Source organism: Thalassophryne amazonica, chromosome 5 (assembly GCF_902500255.1).
Source record: "Thalassophryne amazonica chromosome 5, fThaAma1.1, whole genome shotgun sequence".
Taxonomy (NCBI): Eukaryota; Metazoa; Chordata; class Actinopteri; order Batrachoidiformes; family Batrachoididae; genus Thalassophryne; species Thalassophryne amazonica.
The window spans coordinates 74,021,813-74,046,499 of NC_047107.1; the positions used below are offsets into that span (position 1 = coordinate 74,021,813).

General features: G+C 45.9%; 1 protein-coding gene across 1 annotated transcript in view; it reads right to left on the reverse strand.

Moving 5' to 3' along the window:
* Window positions 1-2,247: 2,247 nt before the first annotated feature.
* The window catches only part of plcxd3 (phosphatidylinositol-specific phospholipase C, X domain containing 3), a 97,958-nt gene continuing 75,518 nt past the window's right edge, over window positions 2,248-24,687 (reverse strand). The window contains exons 5-6 of the mRNA XM_034170539.1: window positions 21,556-21,657; window positions 2,248-3,237 (exon numbers count right to left, since the gene is read on the reverse strand). Of these exons, the coding sequence (XP_034026430.1) occupies window positions 3,081-3,237; window positions 21,556-21,657 (259 nt within the window). The 3' untranslated portion in view covers window positions 2,248-3,080. The remainder of the gene's footprint in view (window positions 3,238-21,555; window positions 21,658-24,687) is intronic.

Below are 24,687 nucleotides of genomic sequence, written 5' to 3' on the forward strand. Positions count from 1 at the left end.
TCAGGGTAATTCCATCAGAGGTGTATTGTGTGTGCTTACGAACAAAAACTAAGAAAATAAATGAGATGCACAAACATATATTCTGTCAGTGTACAACATTAGTTCAACTTATATTCTTTTTTTTTCCATGCATAAAACATAAAATTCATTTACATAAAAAATGACAGATAAGGTATAAGGTAAGAAATTCTTATCAATGAGTTTTTGCAATAATTTAAATAGTTTACAATTTGTTGGCAGTACACTATTTGCAATTACAGTATGTACAAAGTTTCCACGATATAAAACCACACTGAAAGGAACTTAAAATAGAAATGATTGAACTCTTAAAGTTGAGTTCATGTCTACAGCGAAGCATATAGTAGAACCTCCCAGCTGATAGTCAGTAGATGACAGGAGACTGTCAGAAACGATTAGAGTTACTCACAAGACATGTACGTTCACAAATCCAAAGAGTTCAGTCTGGTCTACCTTAACAAATTAGACAACAATGTCTTTACCTTGCACTAAGAACATCTTATCTCCACTGTCTTGTCACTTTAACCCTCAAGCGACTGAGTGGGGTGATTTATGACCCCGGGCATATATTTTTGCACACCATTTTTGTAATTTTAATCAGAAAAAGGTTTCTTACTATGAATTTGTCAATCTATTTGTCCTGTACTTGTTCATAGAATTGTGCAAGGATCGGCCAATCTGTGTGGCAAGTATAATCTAAACTTGTACAGGGTCACTTATGATCCCCGGAAGATCTGAAATTTTTGACATTATAGCTTCAGATGGTATTGTATTTGCCAAGTCCATTTACTATTTTGCAGGGAAGCATGGCCAACAGACCTAGAATAACAAGACTGACATCTGCACAAGTGTTGAGACTGATTCTTGATGCCCAGAGTGAGGATGAAAAATATAATGGACAAATATATTAGACAGTGAAATAAATACAAAGATCCCTAAAACAATCATTTATGTAGAGGTATCCCAATATAAAGTGAATGGGGTCATAAATAATCCTACTCAGTCATATTAGCCGCTAAAATAGCTTGATTGCTTGAGGCTTAACACCATAACATACATACTGTGCATTTTTAATTAAAACTAAAATACATACATATTTAGAGTAAACACTATTGCACCAGTGTTGCTATGGCAGAATTGTGGGGTATTCTGACACATTAAGAAACATGAAACACCTAAGAAATTAGACACCAAAGAGCTGCTGCTGAATCTTAACTAAACACTTATTGTTTTGTCAAAGCACTGCTACAGTATCAGGGGACCTCAGCTGTTACATTCACCCTTCGTCTGTCTGGAAATAAATCTCTCGAACGTTCTGCGTGATTTTTCCCACTTGTTATTACAGGAGACAACACCATGATACAGCTCATCATGACTCACAGACTGAGTGCACTACAGCGGTATTCACACACACACACACAAGAAGCGGCGTTCAGCGGAGGAAAGACAAATGCTGAATGCACCCTTGTACCCAGATGTATTGTATTTTTATATTTGGCGATCACGACTAAGCACCCACCACTACCAAAAAATAAAAAAATCCAGCAATTCGATGACATTGGATTCCCGCTAACTGAGTCCAAGGTGACCTAATCAGATTGTTTTTTAGTACTTGGTAGGAGGCGATGTCCCTTATCTTGACAATGTTTTATAAATTTAATTTTGGCAGGCCAAATAGCTACACAGCACATTATTTTCGTGGCTAGCCTTGCTGCTCTCACTCTGGTTTTAAATGTGGAGTTGAATCAATGTTTTGCGATGAGTTTCTAGACTGAAAGCTACTGCAGGGGCTATGCCAACAATGAGGCATGGAAATTCACACTGCTTCTCATCTGTGTATGTATGTGGAAAACAAATTCTGACACAACTTTTCTAACCCAAAGGCCTTCTGAGAAACATCTGCAGCCAAAGACCCAGGGATGCATATTTATATCTATTTTTAAAAAGTTCTCTTGGACAAATTTTCCACACAAGACAAACAACTGCAAACTACTTACACCAGTATACCTTTCAGCGATTTAGTTTACACATACGTATTTGCAGAGGTGGGCACAGCAAACCTAAAAGTTAGCTTTGATAACCACTAATCTGATAACTGAATCTGAGACATTGCTAATCCAATAAACAGCTAAAGTATAACTGTTACTATATGAACTTACCATTGGCTTTTTTGGGGGGGGGGGCAAAATTGTGAAAAACAGACCAAAGAGCTAAAATTTTAATATTTAAAAATGTAAGCATGGAGGTTCCCAAAAAGGTTAGCGTGCCAAGATCAGATGATGATCAATGTACATAGTTAATCAAATTATACTGACGTTTACATTCAATATACAGTATATTCACAGTACAGAAAGTATTAAATGAATAAAAATATTAATAAAAAATACACATGGAAAATAATAATGTAATTAATGCATTTACTCTTGGCATACTGCTCCTCCACCTTCTTAAGGTGATGTTTGCTACCTTCATATGATGTGTTAATTTTGCTAGATGATTTCACGTTAGGATAACAAAGGATTGTGGAAAGTAATTGGTCCCCTAATGATTTTCAAAGTTTGCTGAAAAACTATTCAGCTAATTAAAAAGTTAGCTTCAATAATTAGCTGTTAGCTAAGTAGCTGAGCTGTACCCACCACTGCTTATGTCAAACTGCCTCTGAAAAACATCACTGTCACTAGAATACCAAGAATTATGTGCTAAGATATTTAGCAGAAAGTTGATATGCTGTGAGGAACCTACCCTTAGAAGCGGTAAGTCTTAAAATGGCGTAAAAGCAGGTGATTTTACAGCAGGAAGTAAAGAAAATAGTCATCTCACAGGAGGAAATTCATACAAAAAAATAAGAAAGTAATCCACTTAGAGCTTCAACCAAATGGTCCTGTAACCGCCCCTTAAATAGGTTTTCATCCGCTCTCACTCAGCTCATTGTAGCCCTAAATAAAGTGAAAGGAGCAGTGCAGCTCCCCTCCTGAAATAAACGTTAACGACAAACAAGTGACAGCACAGACCCGACCGCTCAGCGAGGGTGGCTATGCTCCCTGAGGCTGGTGGCAGCGCGCTCAGGTGGCATCGTCATCCTCGTCATCCAGGTGGTAGTTGAGGGTGATGACGGCACTGATGAATTCTCCGAGCTCCACAAAGTCAGCTGTGATGATGTTGATGCCGCTCTCGCCGGGTCTCTGGGATCTGATCCACTGCATCATGCCCGGCAAGGCCCTGTGAGGACACACGGCAATGCACAAGTTAGGATGAGGTGTCACGAAGGATACGGGAAGGCACGTGTGATGGGATGATTCTCGGTTGGCTGCTTCACACACACGCTGTAATGAAAGTTGAAGTAGAGGAACGTTGGGAAGCCAGATACCAGCTGTGAAGATGACAATCGCTGGACACGAACAGGAGGAATCATGTTATTCCTGCAGACACTTCGTCCAGCTTACTGCATGACAAAATTCAGATGTTTCTTCCTTGCGCTTGCTCCTCATTTTATTCTGAGGTCTGCAGTGACATTCTGTGTGGCAGGAATTTGAAGGGTTCCTACATCAAAGGTACCAAATGTCTGGTTAGAGATGCTGATAGCAGTCATCAAATGAATTATTCATGCCAGGAGAAACGAAGCTTTTACTGCGTTGGCTGTTGACGCACTGGTGACATAAAGAAACACCAAAATGCAAACAAAATGGGAGATAAACGAGGAAACTCAAAGGGTACTCATCTACAGTTTTTCTGAATTGCTAAAACACTAAATTCCTAACCACATTCACAGTGGCATGAACTCATTTCTTGAATGAAGCAACCCTCTAGGCAAAACCTTAAGCAGTTTTCAACTAGTTAGACACAATTTGCAGATCTTATGCACACTTTTTGCAAAACTCAAAACATTCTAAACACATTATACTTGTGTTGCAAAATTGTAAACACAGGCAGCAAAATGTGAAATATGTGAATAGAATTGTTATGTGCAGACGCGAGTTGAGGAGCGGACCAGCGTCTGACTGAACCCAGCGCTAAAATAACCAGAAAGCGGTTCCAAAAACAAAACAAATTTATTTCCCTTCTGTGCAATAATTGTGTACAACATAAATGTGCGGTTGTCTGGCGAGGTGAAGGACGGCGCGCTCTCCAGCGCCCAAATGGATCGAAGCCCGACGCTTCTGGACCCAGACTCACCGTTGAACACCCCCCAGGTGGATACGACAAACTGACTCTGTGAAGGATGGAAAAGGTGAGGTAAGTCAACAGCTACAACAAATATCCTTAAAGGCACACACTATCAGCAACACATTCAGGTCTGAATTTAAGCTTTATGTAAATGAGCAGCTTCTCACAACAGGTGGAGGATCATCATTCCGTACGCCACGGCAGTGAGAAGCGAGCTGCACAATTCTCATCAATGTTCAAATATACTGCGTAACAAAATACCAAATTACTGTTAACACTTATTCAGACAATCATCACCTCTGATGTGTGCTGACAGCATGTGTCCCTCACCCGTCCTCCTTCACAGGCACGATGTGTCAAACCCAGGCGCGGTCCTCAGCGTCTCACAAACGAACGTCACAAGGTTGAGTTCCCGGCAATTCTGCTCGAATCACTCATGGCTTAAATGCAGAACGCCATCTCATTATCTGCTTCAGCTGAAAGTCTTTAAGTTTGCACGTGAGCACCATCCACAGGTGCTGCAAGTCATTAGGCCTGCATGTGAACATCCTCCACAAGTGCAGCCAATAATGCTGATGAGGGTGAAGGACTCTTCCGCCAGCACCTTCTCCACAGAAAAAAACAGTTTGCATACCACCTGGAGAGCAAAGAAAAGAAAACAACACCAAAATGTCCAGCCAAACCCCCCAACACACAACAAGAATACAAATAATGAATGGCTATGAGTTCAATGGTACCATTGAAAGAATGTAAAAACATTCATTATTTGTTGTATATAATGGCTAAAATAGATCCTTGTCATTTGATATTATATAAATTTGTAAACAACAGTAAAGGGACTTACATTTTGGTGTGTGTCACTGGTGCTTTGACATCAACAATACAACACGAACTTTAAATAGGAGTCCAAAATTGTTCTCAGGCAACTTGGAAAAACAGTTAGATAGTTCAAAAATAATTCTGATGATGTAGTCTGTGATACTGCCAAAAAAAAAAAGACTTTGTGTACTTCCTCAGTCAGGTGAAAATTCGCGTCAGAAATTTGTTCAGGTTTTCATCCCAACAGCTTTTCATGCCTCCAGACAGCTTATAGCATAGTGGATTTGTTTTTGTGTGTGTGTGTGTGTGTGTGTGTGTGTGTGTGTGTGTGTGTGTGTGTGTGTGTGTGTGTGTGTGTGTGTGTGTGTGTGTGTGTGTGTGTGTGTGTGTGTGTGTTAGAAGTATTAGCACCATCAATTAGCTCATTCAAATTGTCATCTTTCAGCAAAACAAACGCCGCCATGTTTAGCTAAACGCTGCCCTCACTACAATGCGTCAGCATGCAGTGGTACAAAATGTATGGAACCAAATTTGAACAGTACATGGAACGAATAATCGATGTCACGTGACATACAAAGCACCAATCAAATGACATGGATCCACTCAGCCGTTATATAAAATAGAATAGAATAGAAGAGTCTGGGGTTTTGTGAATGTAGTTTGAATTTTTGGATTTGTGTTTAAGGTTTTGAGAAACTGGGTGAAGGTTTCAAGAAATGTGTTTTAGCAATTGGGGAAAACTGTAAAATGACATTCTGCTGCCACTCTTTAAAACAATCTATCTTGTAATGTTTAAAATGTCCATGTCAATTCTGCGTACATCGTAACAGCAATCTTTTAATCATGTTTCATAGAAAGTGATTCCCCGATGTCCACTCTCACCATGTTAAAATACTATTTTTAGATGTCCTCACTTCACCCCTTTCTATGTTCTATGAAGAAAGAAGTAAGTCCTATATAGGCCCTGAGGCGAAGGTGCTTATCTCTGGATTCTGTAGCCCTGGATGGGAAACCAACTCAAATCAGGTTCCTTCCACAGCCAAGACCCATTTACAGCTGGGTGGACTGAGACAATGTAGAATAAGTCTCTTGCCCAAAGACACAAACAGGGAGCATGAGTGGGAATGAAACCCAGGTCTATATAATGGTAGACCAGCTCCTTTTTCTTATGTGTAGCCACCAAAAACTGATGGATGTGGCTGCAGATATGAGACTTGTACCCTATGTGGTAGTGGCAACAGCGATGAGACATGTTCGTACAGCAGCACTCTGACACCCCGAGTCATTACGACACAAACCAGCCGACGCTTGTATCCGTGATCTTATTCTTTCAGTCATTACCCAAAGCTCATGACCATAGGTGAGGATAATTTTTCAATTTATTTTATTTATATAGCACCAAATCACAACAAAGTTGCCTCAAGGCACTTCACATAAGTAAGGTCTAACCTTACCAACCCCCAGAGCAAGCACACAGGTGACAGTGGTAAAGAAAAACTCCCTCTGAGGAAGAAACCTCAAGCAGACCAGACTCAAAGACTCTCTGCTTGGGCCATGCTACCGACACAAATTACAGAACAATTCACAAAACGAATATACAGGAAATGTTGCCGGTGCACAGGACAGGAGGGTTTCAGCAACAGATACCACACCCATCTCTGGATGGAGCCGCACCTCAAACATTAAAAAGAAAAAAACAGAAGAACAGAATCAGGCATCAGAAAGACAACATAGGATAGCAGCGTAAATAGAATTGAGAGCCTTGCGGCTCAGCTCGTTCTTCACCACGACCCCAATCAGTGTATTGATCTCACTCTCCAATAAGACCCCAAGATACTTAAACTCCTCCACTTGGGGCAGTACCCTGACTCAGAAGCGACAATCCACCATTTTACAACAGAGGCCCATTGGTCTCAGATTTGGAGGTGCTGATTCTCATCCCAGTCATTTCACAATCGGACTCAAACCTTCTTAGTGCACAACGGAGGTCACTGCCTGATGAAGCCAACAGAGCCACATCATCTGCAAAAAGCAAAGATGCAACTCTGAGGTCACCAAACTGGACATCTATACATACATCTTCCTGTTAAAAGGGAGTTTTTCCTTCCCACTGTAGCCAAGTGCTTGCTCACAGGGGGTCGTTTTGACCGTTGGGGTTTTACATAATTATTGTATGGCCTTGCCTTACAATATAAAGCGCCTTGGGGCAACTGTTTGTTGTGATTTGGCGCTATATAAAAAAATTGATTGATTGATTGATTGACATCGCTCCGGTACCTGGCTGCACCTTTAAATGGTAAAATGGTAAATGGACTGCATTTATATAGCGCGTTTCCATCTGCATCAGACGCTCAAAGCGCTTTACAATTATGCCTCACATTCACCCCGATGTCAGGGTGCTGCCATACAAGGCGCACACTACACACCGGGAGCAATAAGGGATTAAAGACCTTGCCCAAGGGCCCTTAGTGATTTTCCAGTCAGGCAGGGGTTTGAGCCGAGGATCTTCTGGTCTCAAGCCCAACACCTTAACCACTAGACCATCAATCCCTCCATGAACATCACAAACAGGATTGGTGACAAGGGCAGCCCTGGCGGAATCCAACACCCACAGAAACAGGTCTGATGTAATGCCGAAACTGGAGACACAGCTCCTACATTGGTCATATAGAGTTATTCCATTTTTCACATTTTTAAGCAAGTTTTACAAATCATTTTGATTAAAATGTTGCATATACAACTAAAGAAAAAAATGTTTTAAATAATCTTGCTGAGCCTTTTCATCCACATTTACTCTAGTTAATGTTTTACATTCCAGCTCAGCTCTAACCTCCCCATTAAGTTACACAATTATACCTGTTCATACATCAATGTAACACCTTTGTGGTGGTGGTGGCCAAGTGGTTAATGCGCTTGGTTTCAGTTCGGAAGGTTCTGGGTTCAAATCCCACCCCTGCCACATTTCTCCATGTAATGTGGAGTTGCGTCAGGAAGGGCATCCGGCGTAAAACCTGTGCCAAATCAACATGCAGATCCACCTTGGATTTGCTGTGGCGACCCCGAGTGCAAACAAGGGAGCAGCCGAAGGGACTTACTATTTAAAAAAAAAACACCATGACCCAGAAGAGAATACAAGAGATGCAAAAAGAGGATATAGAAGGATGACACGTATTGCCCCAGGTTTGCTGCAGCTGTTCAAAAAACTCAAAAGAGGTTAGAATCAAATGTATTAAGAAACCCACGTGTGTCTGGATTGAGTTAGAAAATGTCAACATGACTCACATGAGAGTGTATGTGTGTGTGTGTGTGTGTGTGTGTGTGTGTGTGTGTGTGTGTACAGACTAGTTGATCAGTCAACCGGTCAGCTCTTCATCAATGATGCATTAATTTTGACGCAGACTATTCTCTGATCGCGTGCAGCAGCATCAGAGCACATGCAGCCTCACTTCATGAGATCTACTCCAATGTGGGAGTCAGACACAAAATGTGTAAGAGGACAGGTGAGGCAGCCAGACCTCACACTTCCTGCCACTCTGTGCATGCACACGGTCACCTCGTCTTATTCAACACTAACAATGAGCAAAAAGCATAAACTGACTGGAAGGATGACAACAGCAAGGAAAAGATCATTTCATAAAGTGTAGCTGAGCAACTTCTGCTTCCCCGTCAGTAAGGTGATTTTAGTGCATGTGATTAGAATGACATTTCAGTCTTTCTACTTTAGTTGCTCGCTAATGGAATGTGGAATAATCAAACATTTTTTTTTTTTATTTAATCCTTTATTTAGACAGGAAAATCTCTTGAGACTCAATGTCTCATTTACAAGAGAGACCTGTTTTGCAAAACAATAACAGTTAATAATGTAAAAATAATGTTACAGTACACACAATAAAAAATTCAGAATACATAAAGTAATTAAAAACAAGTGCAAGTGCCTATAAATGTATTTTCCAAACTTTTCAGTAAAACTTTGAACTCCCCAAGTGTGACCAGACTAGATAACCTCAAATCCTGCTGAAGCATGTTCCAGGTCGATGGACCAGAGTAGCAGAATGCTTTTTTGCCGAACTCAGTACGTATAGAAGGAACACTGAAAGTGATCAAATCATTGGAGCGAAGACTGTAATGTTGCTGTTTGCATGAAAAGTAACATGACAAATATGGTGGTACCAAGTGAAGGATGGATTTGTAAATAAATGTGTGCCAATGTAGAAGTCTACGTGTGCGTAAAGTGCTGATGTTGCACAGTTTGGAGTTATTAACTGAGAGTTAATATTGTTATTGCAAACAGTATAACTACTAAATCACCAAGTCAGAATAAGGCAGAAAAACAAGGAGAAAGACACAGCTGAATGAGTAAATGCCCACTTGACCAACATATTTAGTCAGTAATCTCATCCAGTACTCAGAATCAAGCAAATACTTGCATATACCAGATCTGCACACAGCTCAGGTGAGCTCAGGTGGCGCTGGTGGAGGCTAGCGGTTTGCTGAGTTGGTGGAGGCTAGCAACTGCTGGGCTAATGGAGGCTAGCTGTAAAGCTGGTAGAGGCTAGCTGCTGCAGTACTGCTAGAAGCTAGCAGCTGATTGCGCTGGTGAAAGCCAGCTGCCGCTTGGCTGGTACAGACTAGCTGCTGCTAAGCTGGTGAAGGCTAGCAAACGCAGAGCTGGTGGAGGCCAGCAGATGCAGAGCCAATGAAGGCCAGCAGACGCAGAGCCGATGGAGGCCAGCAGACGCAGAGCCGATGGAGGCCAGCAGATGCAGAGCCGATGGAGGCCAGCAGATGCAGAGCCGATGGAGGCCAGCAGATGCAGAGCCGATGGAGGCCAGCAGATGCAGAGCCGATGGAGGCCAGCAGATGCAGAGCCGATGGAAGCCAGCAGATGCAGAGCCGATGGAAGCCAGCAGATGCAAAGCCGATGGAGGCCAGCAGATGCAGAGCCGATGGAAGCCAGCAGATGCAGAGCCGATGGAGGCCAGCAGATGCAGAGCCGATGGAAGCCAGCAGATGCAAAGCCGATGGAGGCCAGAAGCCAAGCTGGTAAGCTGATGGACATTAGCAGATGCAGGGCCGATGGAGGCCAGCAGATGCAAAGCCGATGGAGGCCAGCAGCCAAGCTGGTAAGCTGATGGACACTAGCAGACGCAGGGCCGATGGAGGTCAGCAGCCAAGCTGGTAAGCTGATGGACACTAGCAGATGCAGGGCCGATGGAGGCCAGCAGCCAAGCTGGTAAGCTGATGGACACTAGCAGATACAGGGCCGATGGAGGCCAGCAGCCAAGCTGGTAAGCTGATGGACACTAGCAGATGCAGGGCCGATGGAGGTCAGCAGCCAAGCTGGTAAGCTGGATGCTAGCTGGATTCTTGATGATTATTATAAAATTTTCCAATATCGAGAATAACGGGACCCCTCAATCCACCACCATGGCTGAAGATAGCGGCAGCTAGCCGAAGCGGAGCCCTGGTGCCGCTACGGTGCAAAGTATCACGGCGGTCTAGCTAACTTAATGAGCTAACAATGGAGAGCGGTCCTCGTCAAGACAAACCGTAAACCAAAAAGCCGCCACCAAGTTATTTCTTGCTACAATATCGCAGTCCGGCGTCAGAAAGGGTCACGAGAAAAAACAAACGGTCACCAGAAAAAACAAACAAAGTTTGCGTGCTTCGTCAGAGAAAACTGCAGCCAGCGGACATTCGCCTGTTCACCCAGTAAACGTTATTTGTGAAATCCTCATTACATTGTTTTTGTTGTTCTGTGGTGTTCAAGCCAGCAGCACATGCAATGGGGGGGCAGAATATTGCTAGCTGTAAAGCATTTTTCTTCTCATGTTGTTTTATTCATTTATTTCATTCATGTACAAGGTCTGTTAGAAAAGTATCCGACCTTTTTATTTTTTTCAAAAACCTAATGGATTTGAATTACGTGTGCTTGCATGAGCCAACCTTGAACCTTCGTGCGCATGCGTGAATTTTTTCACGCCTGTCGATTGCGTCATTTGCTTCTAAGCAGCCTTTGTGTGAGGATAGGTGGAGTCTCTCATTGTTTTTTCTTTGCAAGGAAATGGCAGAACGACTGGAGTAGCGCGACTGCATCAAATTTTGCCAGAAACTGGGCGACAGCCAGGTGGAAACCATTCGGATTATTCAGACGGCTTTCGGTGACGATCCTATGGGCATCACACAGATTAAGGAGCGGTACATGTTGTGTGGGCCGCTGAAGAGGAGGTACTGCTGGCCCACCACCACTAGAGGGCGCCCTGCCTGGAGTGCGGGCTCCAGGCACCGGAGGGCGCTGCCGCCTTACAGGAGCAGCCAGGATGACAGCTGTCACCCATCACTGGAGACAGCTGATCCCAATCAACAAGGAGGTATATCAGCAGGACGGCATCTCCACCTCATTTGCCGAGATATCGCCTTACCAAAGAGGTAACAATCTCAGCCTACACATACGTGTGACTTTAATTGTATTCTTGTTGATTATCTGTAGGACAGCTGACTACCAGACAGCATTTGGATAAGTACTCACCTTCCTACACTTCTTGATTGTTGTTGACGAGAGGTGGAGGTGGACTCTCCACCCTCCGTGTTGCTGGGTGCAGCCGCATCCACACCTCACTGTTTCTGTTTCTTGCCAGCAGTACCGGATCCGACGAGCGGAGGCAGTGGCCACCTGGGAATTCGGGACTTGGCGGCTCCAGTATTCCCGGGGTTCGGTGGCAGGGGAAATCGGGTTGGTTCCGGTTCGACTTGGACAGACGTCTCCTATCGTCGAGCCTGCCCACACGACACCGTTGTAATTAAACTCAGTCTCAATATTGTAATCGGTTGTATTTGTTGTGCCTGTTTCACAACAGTAAAAACAGTGTTATTTGACTCCTCCATTGTCCGTTCATTTGCGCCCCCTGTTGTGGGTCCGTGTTCCTACACTTTCACAACAGTACAACTGGTTTAAAGACGGCCGCACAACGGTGGAGAGTGAGCCACGCTCCGGTCGGCCCGGACACGGCGCCACGAGGGGGCATTTGGGGGCGATGCCCCCTCACGTCATTAACCTCGCCCCCTCGGATGTGAGAGTTATCAAAAATAAAAATAAAAAAGAAAGAAAAAGAAATACTGGAAAATATAGCGCCTAGCAGTTTTGCGGATTTTTTTAGTCCAATTTTGCATGCTTTTTTTTTTTTTTTACAGCGCATTGTGCTCTGCATCCTCATCAAGCAGGCCCGTGTTCTGTTGAGATGATGGGACACCTGTTGTGGCATCGCGAAGGGAGAGTACACGCATTGTGTTCTGCATGTCTGTTTATAAGAATCTTCTTGCCCAGAAGAAAAAAGAGCACCAACAACTACCCATAACTGTGTTCTTCACTCGGAAAAAGACACCTGCAGTGAGGTGTGAGTGGAAAAAGGCGCGACAGTGGCGCGGCGCCAGGACGAAGAGGCGCGATCAGAGGAACTGTGAAATACTGGTCAGTCACTATTAATAATTTCTTATGTGTCCAACCTCGTAGGTTGATCGTTAAAATTAAATTTGTTAGTTCTAAAAGCCATCATAATTATTTATAGGAAAACGTTCTATTTTTATTTCTCAAACAAATGTTTGGGCCTGAAAACAGGTTGGTCTTATTTTTCTACTCAGGTTTGAACTTTGAGAGTGTTTACACACGAGAGAAAAGTGAGAAAATGTTAATGCCTGTTTGAGAAAAGTGTATGAAGTGTGTAGTGAGGGGTTTTACAGCCTTAAAACGTCTATAATTGTAAAAAAATAACACTGACTACTTCGCGGATTTCGCCTATTGTGGGCTATTTTTAGAACGTAACTCCCGCGATAAATGAGGGACCACTGTGTATCTACATGAAAGGTTTATCTTTGAACCGTTGTGTGACTGTCATGCCCAATTGAGCTGTCTTTGCGCTTGTGATGGAGGGCTATATGTGGGGTTAATATACTGTCTTGTGTCGTTTCTCAGATCAGTTGTTGGTTTGGTTTTGTGGTATGCAGGAGATCACTTGACCGAGGGTCTATACGTTCAAATAATAATTTAAAAAATACTGTCATCACTCTTTACTCTTACTCAGTCAGTCTCTTACAATGGTGTAGCCTAAATACACGAGCTTTCTAGGAGCGCACCCAATTCATTACGCACGCTCAGAGGCAGGTACCCTCCGATGCGCACTTTTTGGGGGGGAGGGGGCGACCCCGCCCGCTGTGATAAACTCATCGCCCCCTTAATATTTTTTTTTTTTGGCGCTGGGCCTGGGTCGGCCATCAACATGCTGAAATGACCAGGTCATTTCCAAAGTGAACGCTGTGGTGATGTGGGACCGTCGTGTGACTATCCAAGAAATTGCAGAAGAGGTGGACATCAGCACTTTTTCGGCACATTCCATTGTGACAGAAGATTTGGCCATGAAAAGAGTGGCTGTGAAATTCATGCCGAAGCTGCTAACGGCGGAGCAAAAGCACGTTCGTGTTGAAGTTGTTGTGAAAGTGTAGGAACACGGACCCACAACAGGGGGCGTACAAGAACGGGCAATGGATAAGCCAAACAGTAACAATTTAATGTTGTAAATTGTGCACAACGGAATACAGACAACAACCAGTTTGGAACTACAGTCAATTACGTTGGGTGACGTGTGGGCAGGCTTGAGGATAGGAGATGCCCGTCCAGAACCGAGCCGGATCCCACACGGCCCTCACCGCCAACAGATCTGAAGAACACCGGAGCCGCCAAGTCCTGGGTCCCCAGGTGGTCACCGTCTCCAGCTGTCAGACCTGGTACTGCTGGCAGAGAACAGAAACAGTACAGTTGAGTGTGAGTACGCACACTCAGTAATCCCACAGTCTGTGTTCTTTTGGGAGGGAGCACCTCCACCTCCAGTCACACACTCGTGCAGCTCCTGTCTAACCACTTATCTGGTTGGGGTGTGAAGCGAAGCCGTCGCTGATCACACCAAACGCCAATCCCACAGATAAGGCAACACCACAGGAAAACGGCTGCAAAGAAGTTCAGACTATTAGTCAGCGTTAAGTGTAGCAGAGAAATTACCTCCAAGGTAGCTGATTTCTCGGCGAGGAGGTGGAGTTGCAGTCCGGCATTTATGGTGATGGTGATGAGTTGAATGAGTGACAGCTGGTGCTGATGATGAGTGACAGCTGTCACTCCCAGTGGCTCCGGCGCCCTGTCGTGCTTGAAGCCCGCACTTCTAGCAGGGCGCCATCTGGTGGTGGTGGGCCAGCAGTACCTCCTCTTCAGCGGCCCACACAACAGGACCCCCCCCTCAATGGGCGCCTCCTGGCGCCCAACCAGGCTTGTCCGGGTGCCGCCGGTAGAAGTCGGCCAGGAGGGCCGGGTCCAGGATGAAGCTCCTCTTCACCCAGGAGCGTTCTTCGGGTCCATACCCCTCCCAGTCCACCAAATACTGGAACCCCCGGCCCTTCCGACGGACGTCCGGGAGCCGGCGCACGGTCCAAGCCGGCTCCCCGTCGATGATCCGGGCAGGAGGCGGCGCCGGTCCAGGGGTACAGAGGGGTGAAATGTGGTGAGATTTGATGCGTGACACATGGAAATCCGGGTGGATCCGCAGCGAAGCTGGCAGCTTCAGCTTCACTGCGGCTGGACTGAGGATCTTGAGTATGGTGAATGGTCCAATGTATCTGTCCTTTAATTTCTGGGATTCCACTTGCAGGGGCATGTCTTTTGTGGAATCAATCAATCAATCAATTTTATTTATATAGCGCCAAATCACAACAAACCGTTGCCCCAAGGCGCTTTATATTGTAAGGCAAGGCCATACAATAATTACGTAAAAACCCCAATGGTCAAAACGACCCCCTGTGAGCAAGCACTTGGCGACAGTGGGAAGGAAAAACTCCCTTTTAACAGGAAGAAACCTCCAGCAGAACCAGGCTCAGGGAGGGGCAGTCTTCTGCTGGGACTGGTTGGGGCTGAGGGAGAGAACCAGGAAAAAGACATGCTGTGGAGGGGAGCAGAGATCAATCACTAATGATTAAATGCAGAGTGGTGCATACAGAGCAAAAAGAGAAAGAAACACTCAGTGCATTATGGGAACCCCCCAGCAGTCTAAGTCTATAGCAGCATAACTAAGGGATGGTTCAGGGTCACCTGATCCAGCCCTAACTATAAGCTTTAGCAAAAAAGGAAAGTTTTAAGCCTAATCTTAAAAGTAGAGAGGGTGTCTGTCTCCCTGATCCGAATTGGGAGCTGGTTCCACAGGAGAGGAGCCTGAAAGCTGAAGGCTCTGCCTCCCATTCTACTCTTACAAACCCTAGGAACTACAAGTAAGCCTGCAGTCTGAGAGCGAAGCGCCCTATTGGGGTGATATGGTACTATGAGGTCCCTAAGATAAGAAGGGACCTGATTATTCAAAACCTTATAAGTAAGAAGAAGAATTTTAAATTCTGTTCTAGAATTAACAGGAAGCCAATGAAGAGAGGCCAATATGGGTGAGATATGCTCTCTCCTTCTAGTCCCCGTCAGTACTCTAGCTGCAGCATTTTGAATTAACTGAAGGCTTTTCAGGGAACTTTTAGGACGACCTGATAATAATGAATTACAATAGTCCAGCCTAGAGGAAATAAATGCATGAATTAGTTTTTCAGCATCACTCTGAGACAAGACCTTTCTAATTTTAGAGATATTGCATAAATGCAAAAAAGCAGTCTTACATATTTGTTTAATATGCGCTTTGAATGACATATCCTGATCAAAAATGACTCCAAGATTTCTCACAGTATTACTAGAGGTCAGGGTAATGCCATCCAGAGTAAGGATCTGGTTAGACACCATGTTTCTAAGCTTTGTGGGGCCAAGTACAATAACTTTTATCTGAGTTTAAAAGCAGGAAATTAGAGGTCATCCATGTCCTTATGTCTGTAAGACAATCCTGCAGTTTAGCTAATTGGTGTGTGTCCTCTGGCTTCATGGATAGATAAAGCTGGGTATCATCTGCGTAACAATGAAAATTTAAGCAATGCCGTCTAATAATACCGCCTAAGGGAAGCATGTATAAAGTATAAAAAAGAAAAAGGTTTGGAAAGCCAAACCTCCTGCCCAGGCTGATACGTAGGGGCCGGGGCACGCCGGCGGTCTGCACGGTTCTTGGCCCTCGTCTGGGATTTGAGCAGGGCAGAACGGGCGGTATGCCACACCTGACGGCACCTTCTCAGATGGGCCTGGACTGAGGGCACCCCGACCTCTCCCTCCACTAGCGGGAACAATGGGGCTGGTACCCCAAACACACCTCAAACGGGGAGAGGCCGGTAGCATACTTGGCTGTTATTAGCGTACTCGATCCAGGCCAGATGGTTGCTCCAGGTCGTCGGGTGCGTGGAGGTCACGCAGCGGAGGGCCTGCTCCAATTCCTGGTTCGCCCGCTCTGCCTGTCCATTCGTCTGAGGATGGTACCCGGACGAGAGACTCACGGTGGCCCCCAGTTCCCTGCAGAAACTCCTCCAGACCTGAGAGGAGAACTGAGGACCACGGTCTGAGACAATATCTGATGGAATCCCATGCAGACGCACGACATGGTGGACCAGGAGGTCTGCAGTCTCCTGGGCCGTCGGGAGCTTCGGGAGGGCTACGAAGTGGGCCGCCTTGGAGAACTGGTCCACTATCGTGAGGATGGTAGTCATGCCCTGGGACGGGGGGGGGGGGGGCCGTGACAAAGTCCAGGCCGATGTGAGACCAGGGGCGATGAGGCACGGGCAGAGGCTGGAGGAGGCCTTGGGCCTTGTGGTGGTCGGCTTTGCCCCTGGCACAGGTGGTGCAGGCCTGGACATACTCCCGGACGTCGGCTTCCATAGACGCCCACCAGAAGCGCTGCCGGACCACTGCCACGGTCCTTCGCACCCCTGGATGACAGGAGAGCTTGGAACCGTGACAGAAGTCTAGGACCGCAGCCCTGGCCTCTGGTGGGACGTACAATTTGTCCTTCGGACCTGTCCCCGGGTCCGGGCTCCATGTCAGGGCCTCCCGGATGGTCTTCTCCACGTCCCAGGTGAGGGTGGCCACGACAGTGGACTCGGGGATGATGGTTTCCGTCGGGTCTGACAGCTCGGTCTTGACCTCCTCTTCATGCACCCGGGACAGGGCGTCAGATCATTGGTTCTTCGTCCCGGGGCGGTAGGTGATCCGAAAGTCAAAATGCCCGAAGAACAATGACCAGCGGGCTTGCCTGGGGTTCAGACGCCTGGCGGTCCGAATGTACTCCAGGTTCCGATGGTCCGTGAAAACCGTAAATGGTATCGATGCTCCCTCCAACAGGTGTCTCCACTCCTCAAGAGCCTCCTTCACCGCAAGAAGTTCCTGATTGCCGACGTCATAGTTCCTTTCAGCCGGGGTCAACCTGCGGGAAAAGTAGGCACATGGATGGAGAACCTTGTCAGACTCCCCGCTCTGGGATAGCACGGCTCCTATCCCTGAGTCAGAGGCATCCACTTCAACTACAAACTGGCAATTGGGATCGGGCTGCACCAGAACCGGTGCAGTCGAGAACCGGCGTTTCAACTCCCTAAACGCGGCTTCGCACCGATCCAACCAGGTGAAGGGGACTTTCGTGGAGGTCAGGGCTGTCAGGGGGCTAACTACCTGACTGTAGCCCTTGATGAACCTCTGGTAGAAATTTGCAAAACCGAGGAACTGTTGCAGTTTCCTACGGTTTGTTGGTTGGGGCCAATCTCTCACCGCCGCAACCTTGGCCGGATCAGGGGCAACGGAGTTGGAGGAGATTATGAACCCCAGGAAGGACAAAGAAGTGCGGTGGAACTCGCACTTCTCGCCCTTCACAAACAGCCGGTTCTCCAACAACCGCTGTAGGACCTGACGTACATGCTTGACATGGGTCTCAGGATCCAGAGAAAAGATGAGTATATCGTCTAGATATACGAAGACAAACCGATGCAGGAAGTCCCGCAAGACATCATTAACCAACGCTTGGAACGTCGCGGGCGCATTGGTGAGGCCGAACGGCATGACCAGGTACTCAAAGTGACCTAACGGGGTGTTAAATGCCGTCTTCCACTCGTCTCCCTCCCGGATCCAAACCAGGTGATAAGCATTACTAAGATCCAATTTTGTGAAAATTTGGGCTCCATGCAAGGGCGTGAACACTGAATCCAACAGAGGTAACGGGTATCGGTTGCGAACCGTGATCTCGTTCAGCCCTCTGTAATCAATGCATGGACGGAGTCCGCCGTCCTTCTTGCCCACAAAAAAGAAACCAGCACCCATCGGGGAGGTGGAGTTCCGGATCAACCCGGCAGCTAATGAGTCCCGGATGTAGGTCTCCATTGATTCGCATTCCGGACGTGAGAGGTTGTACAGCCTGCTGGACGGGTACTCAGCGCCTGGTATCAAATCAATGGCACAATTGTACGGACGGTGCGGGGGCAGCGTGAGTGCCAGATCTTTGCTGAAGACGTCAGCAAGGTCATGGTACTCGGCTGGCACCGCCGCCAGATTGGGGGGAACTAAAACCTCCTCCTTAGCTGTCACACCGGGTGGAACCGAGGATCCTAAACACTCCCGGTGGCAGGTTTCGCTCCACTGAACCACAACCCCAGACGGCCAATCAATCCCGGGATTGTGTTTTAACACCCATGGAAAACCCAAAATCACTCGGGAGGTAGAAGGTGTTACATAAAACACAATCTCCTCCCTGTGATTTCCAGATGCAACCAATGTCACTGGCTGTGTCTGGTGTGTGATTAGTGGAAGAAGTGTGCCATCTAGTGCCCGCACCGACAATGGTGACGGTAAGGCCACTAGAGGGAGCCCAACCTCCTTTGCCCATCTGCTATCCAGCAGATTCCCCTCCGACCCCGTGTCCACCAGTGCTGGGGCGTGAAGGGTTAGATCCCCACTCAGGATCATGACTGGGATACGTGCAGATTTTCGGGGTCTCCCCGCGTGGGTATTGTGACCCACCCTTAGCCCAGTCTCTAAGGACGAGTGCTGCTGTTTTGACCGTTTGGGGCATTCTCTCTGTGTGTGCTCGGTTGAGCTGCAGAGAAAACACTCCCCACGGATCAGCCTCCTTTGTCTCTGATCTGATCGCCTTTTGGCCCTGCTCGTTTCCATAGCAACGCCAGCAGGGAGAGCTGTCGTCACGTGGAGTGCCCTGGCTGTGGAGCGTGGGGAAGACGGCTCCCTTTCGGACCCGGGAGGAAGAGGGACGGCTTGTGCCTGACCACGCCCTTCGTCTCGCTCCCGTTGGTGTTCTGTTAATCGGTTGTCTAACCGTATAACCAGGTCGATAAGCCCGTCTAAATCCCGCGGCTCGTCCTTCGCCACCAGGTGCTCCTTAAGGACCAGAGACAGTCCGTTTACAAAGGCGGCACGGAGCGCAACAGCATTCCAGCCGGCTCGCGCTGCCGTGATGCGGAAGTCGACTGCATACTTCGCTGTGCTCCGACACCCCTGTCTTATCGACAGCAGCACACTTGAAACGGTCTCGCCTCTATGAGGGTGGTCGAACACCTGTCGGAACTCCCTCACAAACTCAGTGTAAATCATTAGGAGCCGTGAATTCTGCTCCCAGAGTGCCGTAGCCCAGGTGCGTGCCTCTCCTCGAAGCAAATTTATAACGTAAGCCACCCGGCTAGCGTCTGACGCGTACATGACGGGACGCTGTGAAAAGACGAGCGAGCACTGCATCAAGAAGTCCGCGCACGTCTCCACACAGCCTCCGTACGGCTCCGGAGGGCTTATGTATGCTTCAGGGGAAGGTGGGGGGGTTCGTTGAACGACCAGTGGAATGTCTGTTTCTGGCATTCGGTCAGCAGGAGGAGGTGCTGCAGCAGCGCCCTGAGCATGCGCTTCCACCTGGGCGGTGAGAGCCTCCATCCTTCGATTGAGAACAACGCTCTGCTCGGTAACTAAGTCCAACCGAGCAGTAAAAGCGGTTAAGATGTGCTGCAGCTCACCTAACACGCCTCCTGCTGGCACCTGTGCACCTCGCTCTTCCATTGGCTGTTCAAGCGATGGTTGACGCCCCTCGGGATCCATTACGCTGGCCGAGAAATCCTGTTGTGAAAGTGTAGGAACACGGACCCACAACAGGGGGCATACAAGAACGGGCAATGGATAAGCCAAACAGTAACAATTTAATGTTGTAAATTGTGCACAATGGAATACAGACAACAACCAGTTTGGAACTACGGTCAATTACGTTGGGTGACTTGTGGGCAGGCTTGAGGATAGGAGACGCCCATCCAGAACCGAGCCGGATCGCACACGGCCCTCACCGCCAACAGATCTGAAGAACACCGGAGCCGCCAAGTCCTGGGTCCCCAGGTGGTCACCGTCTCCAGCTGTCAGACCTGGTACTGCTGGCAGAGAACAGAAACAGTACAGGTGAGTGTGAGTACGCACACTCAGTAATCCCACAGTCTGTGTTCTTTTGGGAGGGAGCACCTCCACCTCCAGTCACACACTCGTGCAGCTCCTGTCTAACCACTTATCTGGTTGGGGTGTGAAGCGAAGCCGTCGCTGATCACACCAAACGCCAATCCCACAGATAAGGCAACACCACAGGAAAACGACTGCAAAGAAGTTCAGACTATTAGTCAGCGTTAAGTGTAGCAGAGAAATTACCTACAAGGTAGCTCATTTCTCGGCGAGGAGGTGGAGTTGCAGTCCGGCCTTTATGGTGATGGTGATGAATTGAATGAGTGACAGCTGGTGCTGATGATGAGTGACAGCTGTCACTCCCAGTGGCTCCGGCGCCCTCTCGTGCTTGAAGCCCGCACTCCAAGCAGGGCGCCATCTGGTGGTGGTGGGCCAGCAGTACCTCCTCTTCAGCGGCCCACACAACAGAAGTCTCACAGGATAAGCTGTGACATGCCCACCTCTTCCACAATTTCTTGGATAGTCACACGACTGAAAAGCCACCGAAAGCTGTCTGAATCTTCCGAATGGTTTCCACCTGGCTGTCGCCCATTTTCTGGCAAAATTTGATGTGGTGCTGCTCCAGTCGTTCCGTCTTTTTCCTTGGAATGAAAAAAACGCCGAGCGCACGACACACACTTCACACAAAGGCTGCTTACCAGGAAATGATGCAATTGACAGGCGTGAAAAATTTCACACATGCACACGAAAGTTCAAGGTTGGCTCATGCAAGCAGACGTGATTCAAATCCATCAGGTTTTTGAAAAAAATAAAAAGGTCGGATACTTTTCTAACAGACCTCGTAAACACAAATGAAGCCTTTTTAGAGAGACCTTCCCTGACATTGATTCAGTAGCGCTGCTCCAGTCGTTCTGCCATTTTCCTTGCAATGAAAATCCGCCGAGAGCACAACACACGACCTCACACAAATGCTGCTTACCAGCAACTGAGACCATCAACAGGCGTGAAAAAGCTCACGCATGCGCACGAAGGTTCAAGGTTGGCTCGTGCAAGCAAACGTGATATATATACACACACACGCACAAACCTGCTCACTCAGTTTTGTTGTGAGTGATTTTTAACGTGACTTTTATAATGGATATGAAACATTTTCTTCAGTCTCAGTCTCTCAAACGTGCACAAACCTTTCTGTGATTGTTTCTCGCAGCCCACTGGCCACACCCTTCACCACAGTGCTGGCTTTGGGTGTCAGAACCACCTGGGAGACGAAGAAGGTCCCCTTCCTCCTGCAAGACACACAGCCACATGCACCACTTATTTCATTGGGATAACACTATGTAACACAATTTTTGTTCCTGGCTTCTAAGTGTTATATTTCAACTGCTTATGTCTAACGTCTATGGAAAAATGACTACATTCAGCACAAACTTTGATTTTATTTTTTTAACGTTCTAGAAAGTTCTAAAAGTTTCTTGAAATTTCTAGATAATTCTGGAAACTTCTAGAAAATTCTGGACAGTTCTAGCAGTTAAAGAATATTCTAGAAGACTACTCAGTAGTAGTGAAGGCGAATCGAGAATATTCTTGAAAACAGACAAATTTCAAAATATCATTGTCCTGATCACAGAAGCAAAGTTTCTGTGGAATAACAGCTATTTTCTATTTATTTAAGGCATAACAGGTTAGGAAAACACACTGTGTACCCAGGAACAAAACAAAAATAAAAATTTGTTACATAGTGTAATCAAATGTATTGTTGGCGTGATCCTGAGACATTGTGTGATGTGTGCATACTGCTTTTTTGGACATTAAGAGATTTTTTGTTGTCATGTGCACACTGAAAAAAATGTTACTTTGGATCAACTTTAAAAAATTGATGTAATTTGTTACAGCTAATTTTTTTAGTTTCTCACAATGTATATTTATGATTTTGTAAAGTGATTCCAGCAGATTTAAACCGGAAACCACAATTTTCCATTAGACCAATTTGGGGGAGGTGATGGTCTAGTGGCTAAGGTGTTGGGCTTGAGTCCAGAAGATCATGGGTTCAAATCCCCACCTGACTGGAAAATCACTAAGGGCCCTTGGGCAAGGCCTTTAATCCCCTACTGCTCCTGGTGTGTAGTGAGCGCCTTGTATGGCAGCACCCTGACATCGGGGTGAATGTGAGGCATAATTGTAAAGCGCTTTGAGCGTCTGATTCAGATGGAAAAGCGCTATATAAATGCAGTCCATTTACCATTTATGACTGGTTAAATGCTATGCTTTGTCACAAAAGAGTTGCAAATGGCAAATGTTCGTCTTTGAAACTACCGACAGAGATGAAAATTGTGTTGGCTATTTACAGGGCCCAATGTTACCTCAAATGACAGATAGAAATAACTGAACTTGTAACAGTTTTGTTACAAGCATGAGTCATTCTTCTGTTGAAGCATGTGTTAATTTTACACACATTACACATTAATATTTGAGATTTATTCTCTAAAATATCCAAAAATACCAGAAATGTTCGCACTAGTTGAAAAATCATTTTTTAAATTTACCCGTAACTCAGCTTCAGCCAGTTTACCTCACAATCTCGCATAAATAATTTACAATTATTAGTATTTGTAGTAGTAGTAATAATAGCATTAGTGCGTCCCTCTGATAAAGTCCAGTTTATGCCATTTAGCACAGGATGAAATAATAATTTTAAAAAGCCTGACAATTTCTCTGACCATTTTGAGTACAATTTTATGGTGAAATTACATGTTGTGTTTGTTGAGTTAAGCATGAATCATTGTTGTACTGTATTAAGCAAACCAACTTAGCAAGCATCATAGCAAGAAGGTTAACAAACATGTTACACCACCAGTTAACATTATCCCTTGACATGGATACTGTAATCATACAGAGAGAACACATTTGCATGCCTTTATCCTTTGCTCATTTTCTTCTTTTCTTTTTTTTTTTAAATTGGGTACCTGATGGCTCTGACCATTTTTTGCCACCGCCTCACTCACAACCAGAAGTCAAGACTAAACCAATTCACATGGGTGAGCATGTAATAGTATACAAATAATGAATGGTTATGAGTTGGATGGTTTGTTACAGCTTTCACCGAATAAAATATTTGTTTCATTGAAAGAATGTAAAAACATTCATTATTTGTTTTATATAACGGCTAAAATTGATCCTTGTCATTTGATATTTTATTAATTTACAAACAACAGAAAAGGACTTACATTTTGGTGTTCCACTGTAATGTGTAGTCCAGTGATGCTGTGCACTGACTTCAGACTTCCATAAAAAACAAAAATGACTTTGTGTAGTTCCTCAGTCCAGCCAAAAATCACATCAGCGTTTCATGTGAACAGGTCTTCATGCATCCAGATGGCTTACAGCGGAGTGGATTTTGTGTGTATGTGTGTCAAATCATTGTGTTGTCCCCCGCGTGTGCTCACACACGCAACCAGCTTGGTCGACTGTGTATGTCCTCAGTGCAGCAAAAAAAAAAAACATCAGAAATGAGTCCAGCTTTTCTTCTCTCTTCCTGCTTACAGCCTCCAGGCAGCACAGTGTATTTGTTTTGTGTGTGCATGCACGCGTACATGTGGGCACACATGATCGTATGCGTGTGCACATGTGCATGCACGATCACATGTGCATGCACAATCACGTGTGCGCACATGCATGAGGACGTCCACGTGTGTAAAGGTACCAGATGTATGGAACCAAATTTGCACTCTAAATAAAACAAAGCCACACTCTAAATGCAATGCAACACAAATGGGATGAATTAATCCATGTCATGTGACATACAAAGCACCAATCAAATGACAAGGATCCACTCAGCTGTTATATAATTTTGAATCACCTATTTTCACTGGCTATTTCACACAGAAAAACATACAGGAATTATAGGCTTGTATTATAATATTATGAATGAGATGTAGCTGGCGCTTCGTCAGAATTTTCAAACTGTTGAAAAATGTGAACGAATCCCAGTGACAGCTTCATCTGTAATCCATTTTGCTTTCTGTGTTGACAGTTCCTCATCGTTTGAGTAGTTCCCGTACCATCAGCATTCTGTTTGACTATTGTCCAACTTCGTCCAACTTCCCAAGTCCGACGTCTTGCACGAACCTTGATGATATCTGAACAGATCAATAACTAAAGCTCAGATGAGCTGAACGTGACTTGTCCATGTGTGAGACGAAAAGCAACGTTGTCATACAGAAACAATAACAGCAACTCTTTTAACTATTTACGCACGTTCCAGCCATTTGTGGTTGGAATGTGCGTGTATGTGCGCACGTTGTTGTTGTGAAGACAAC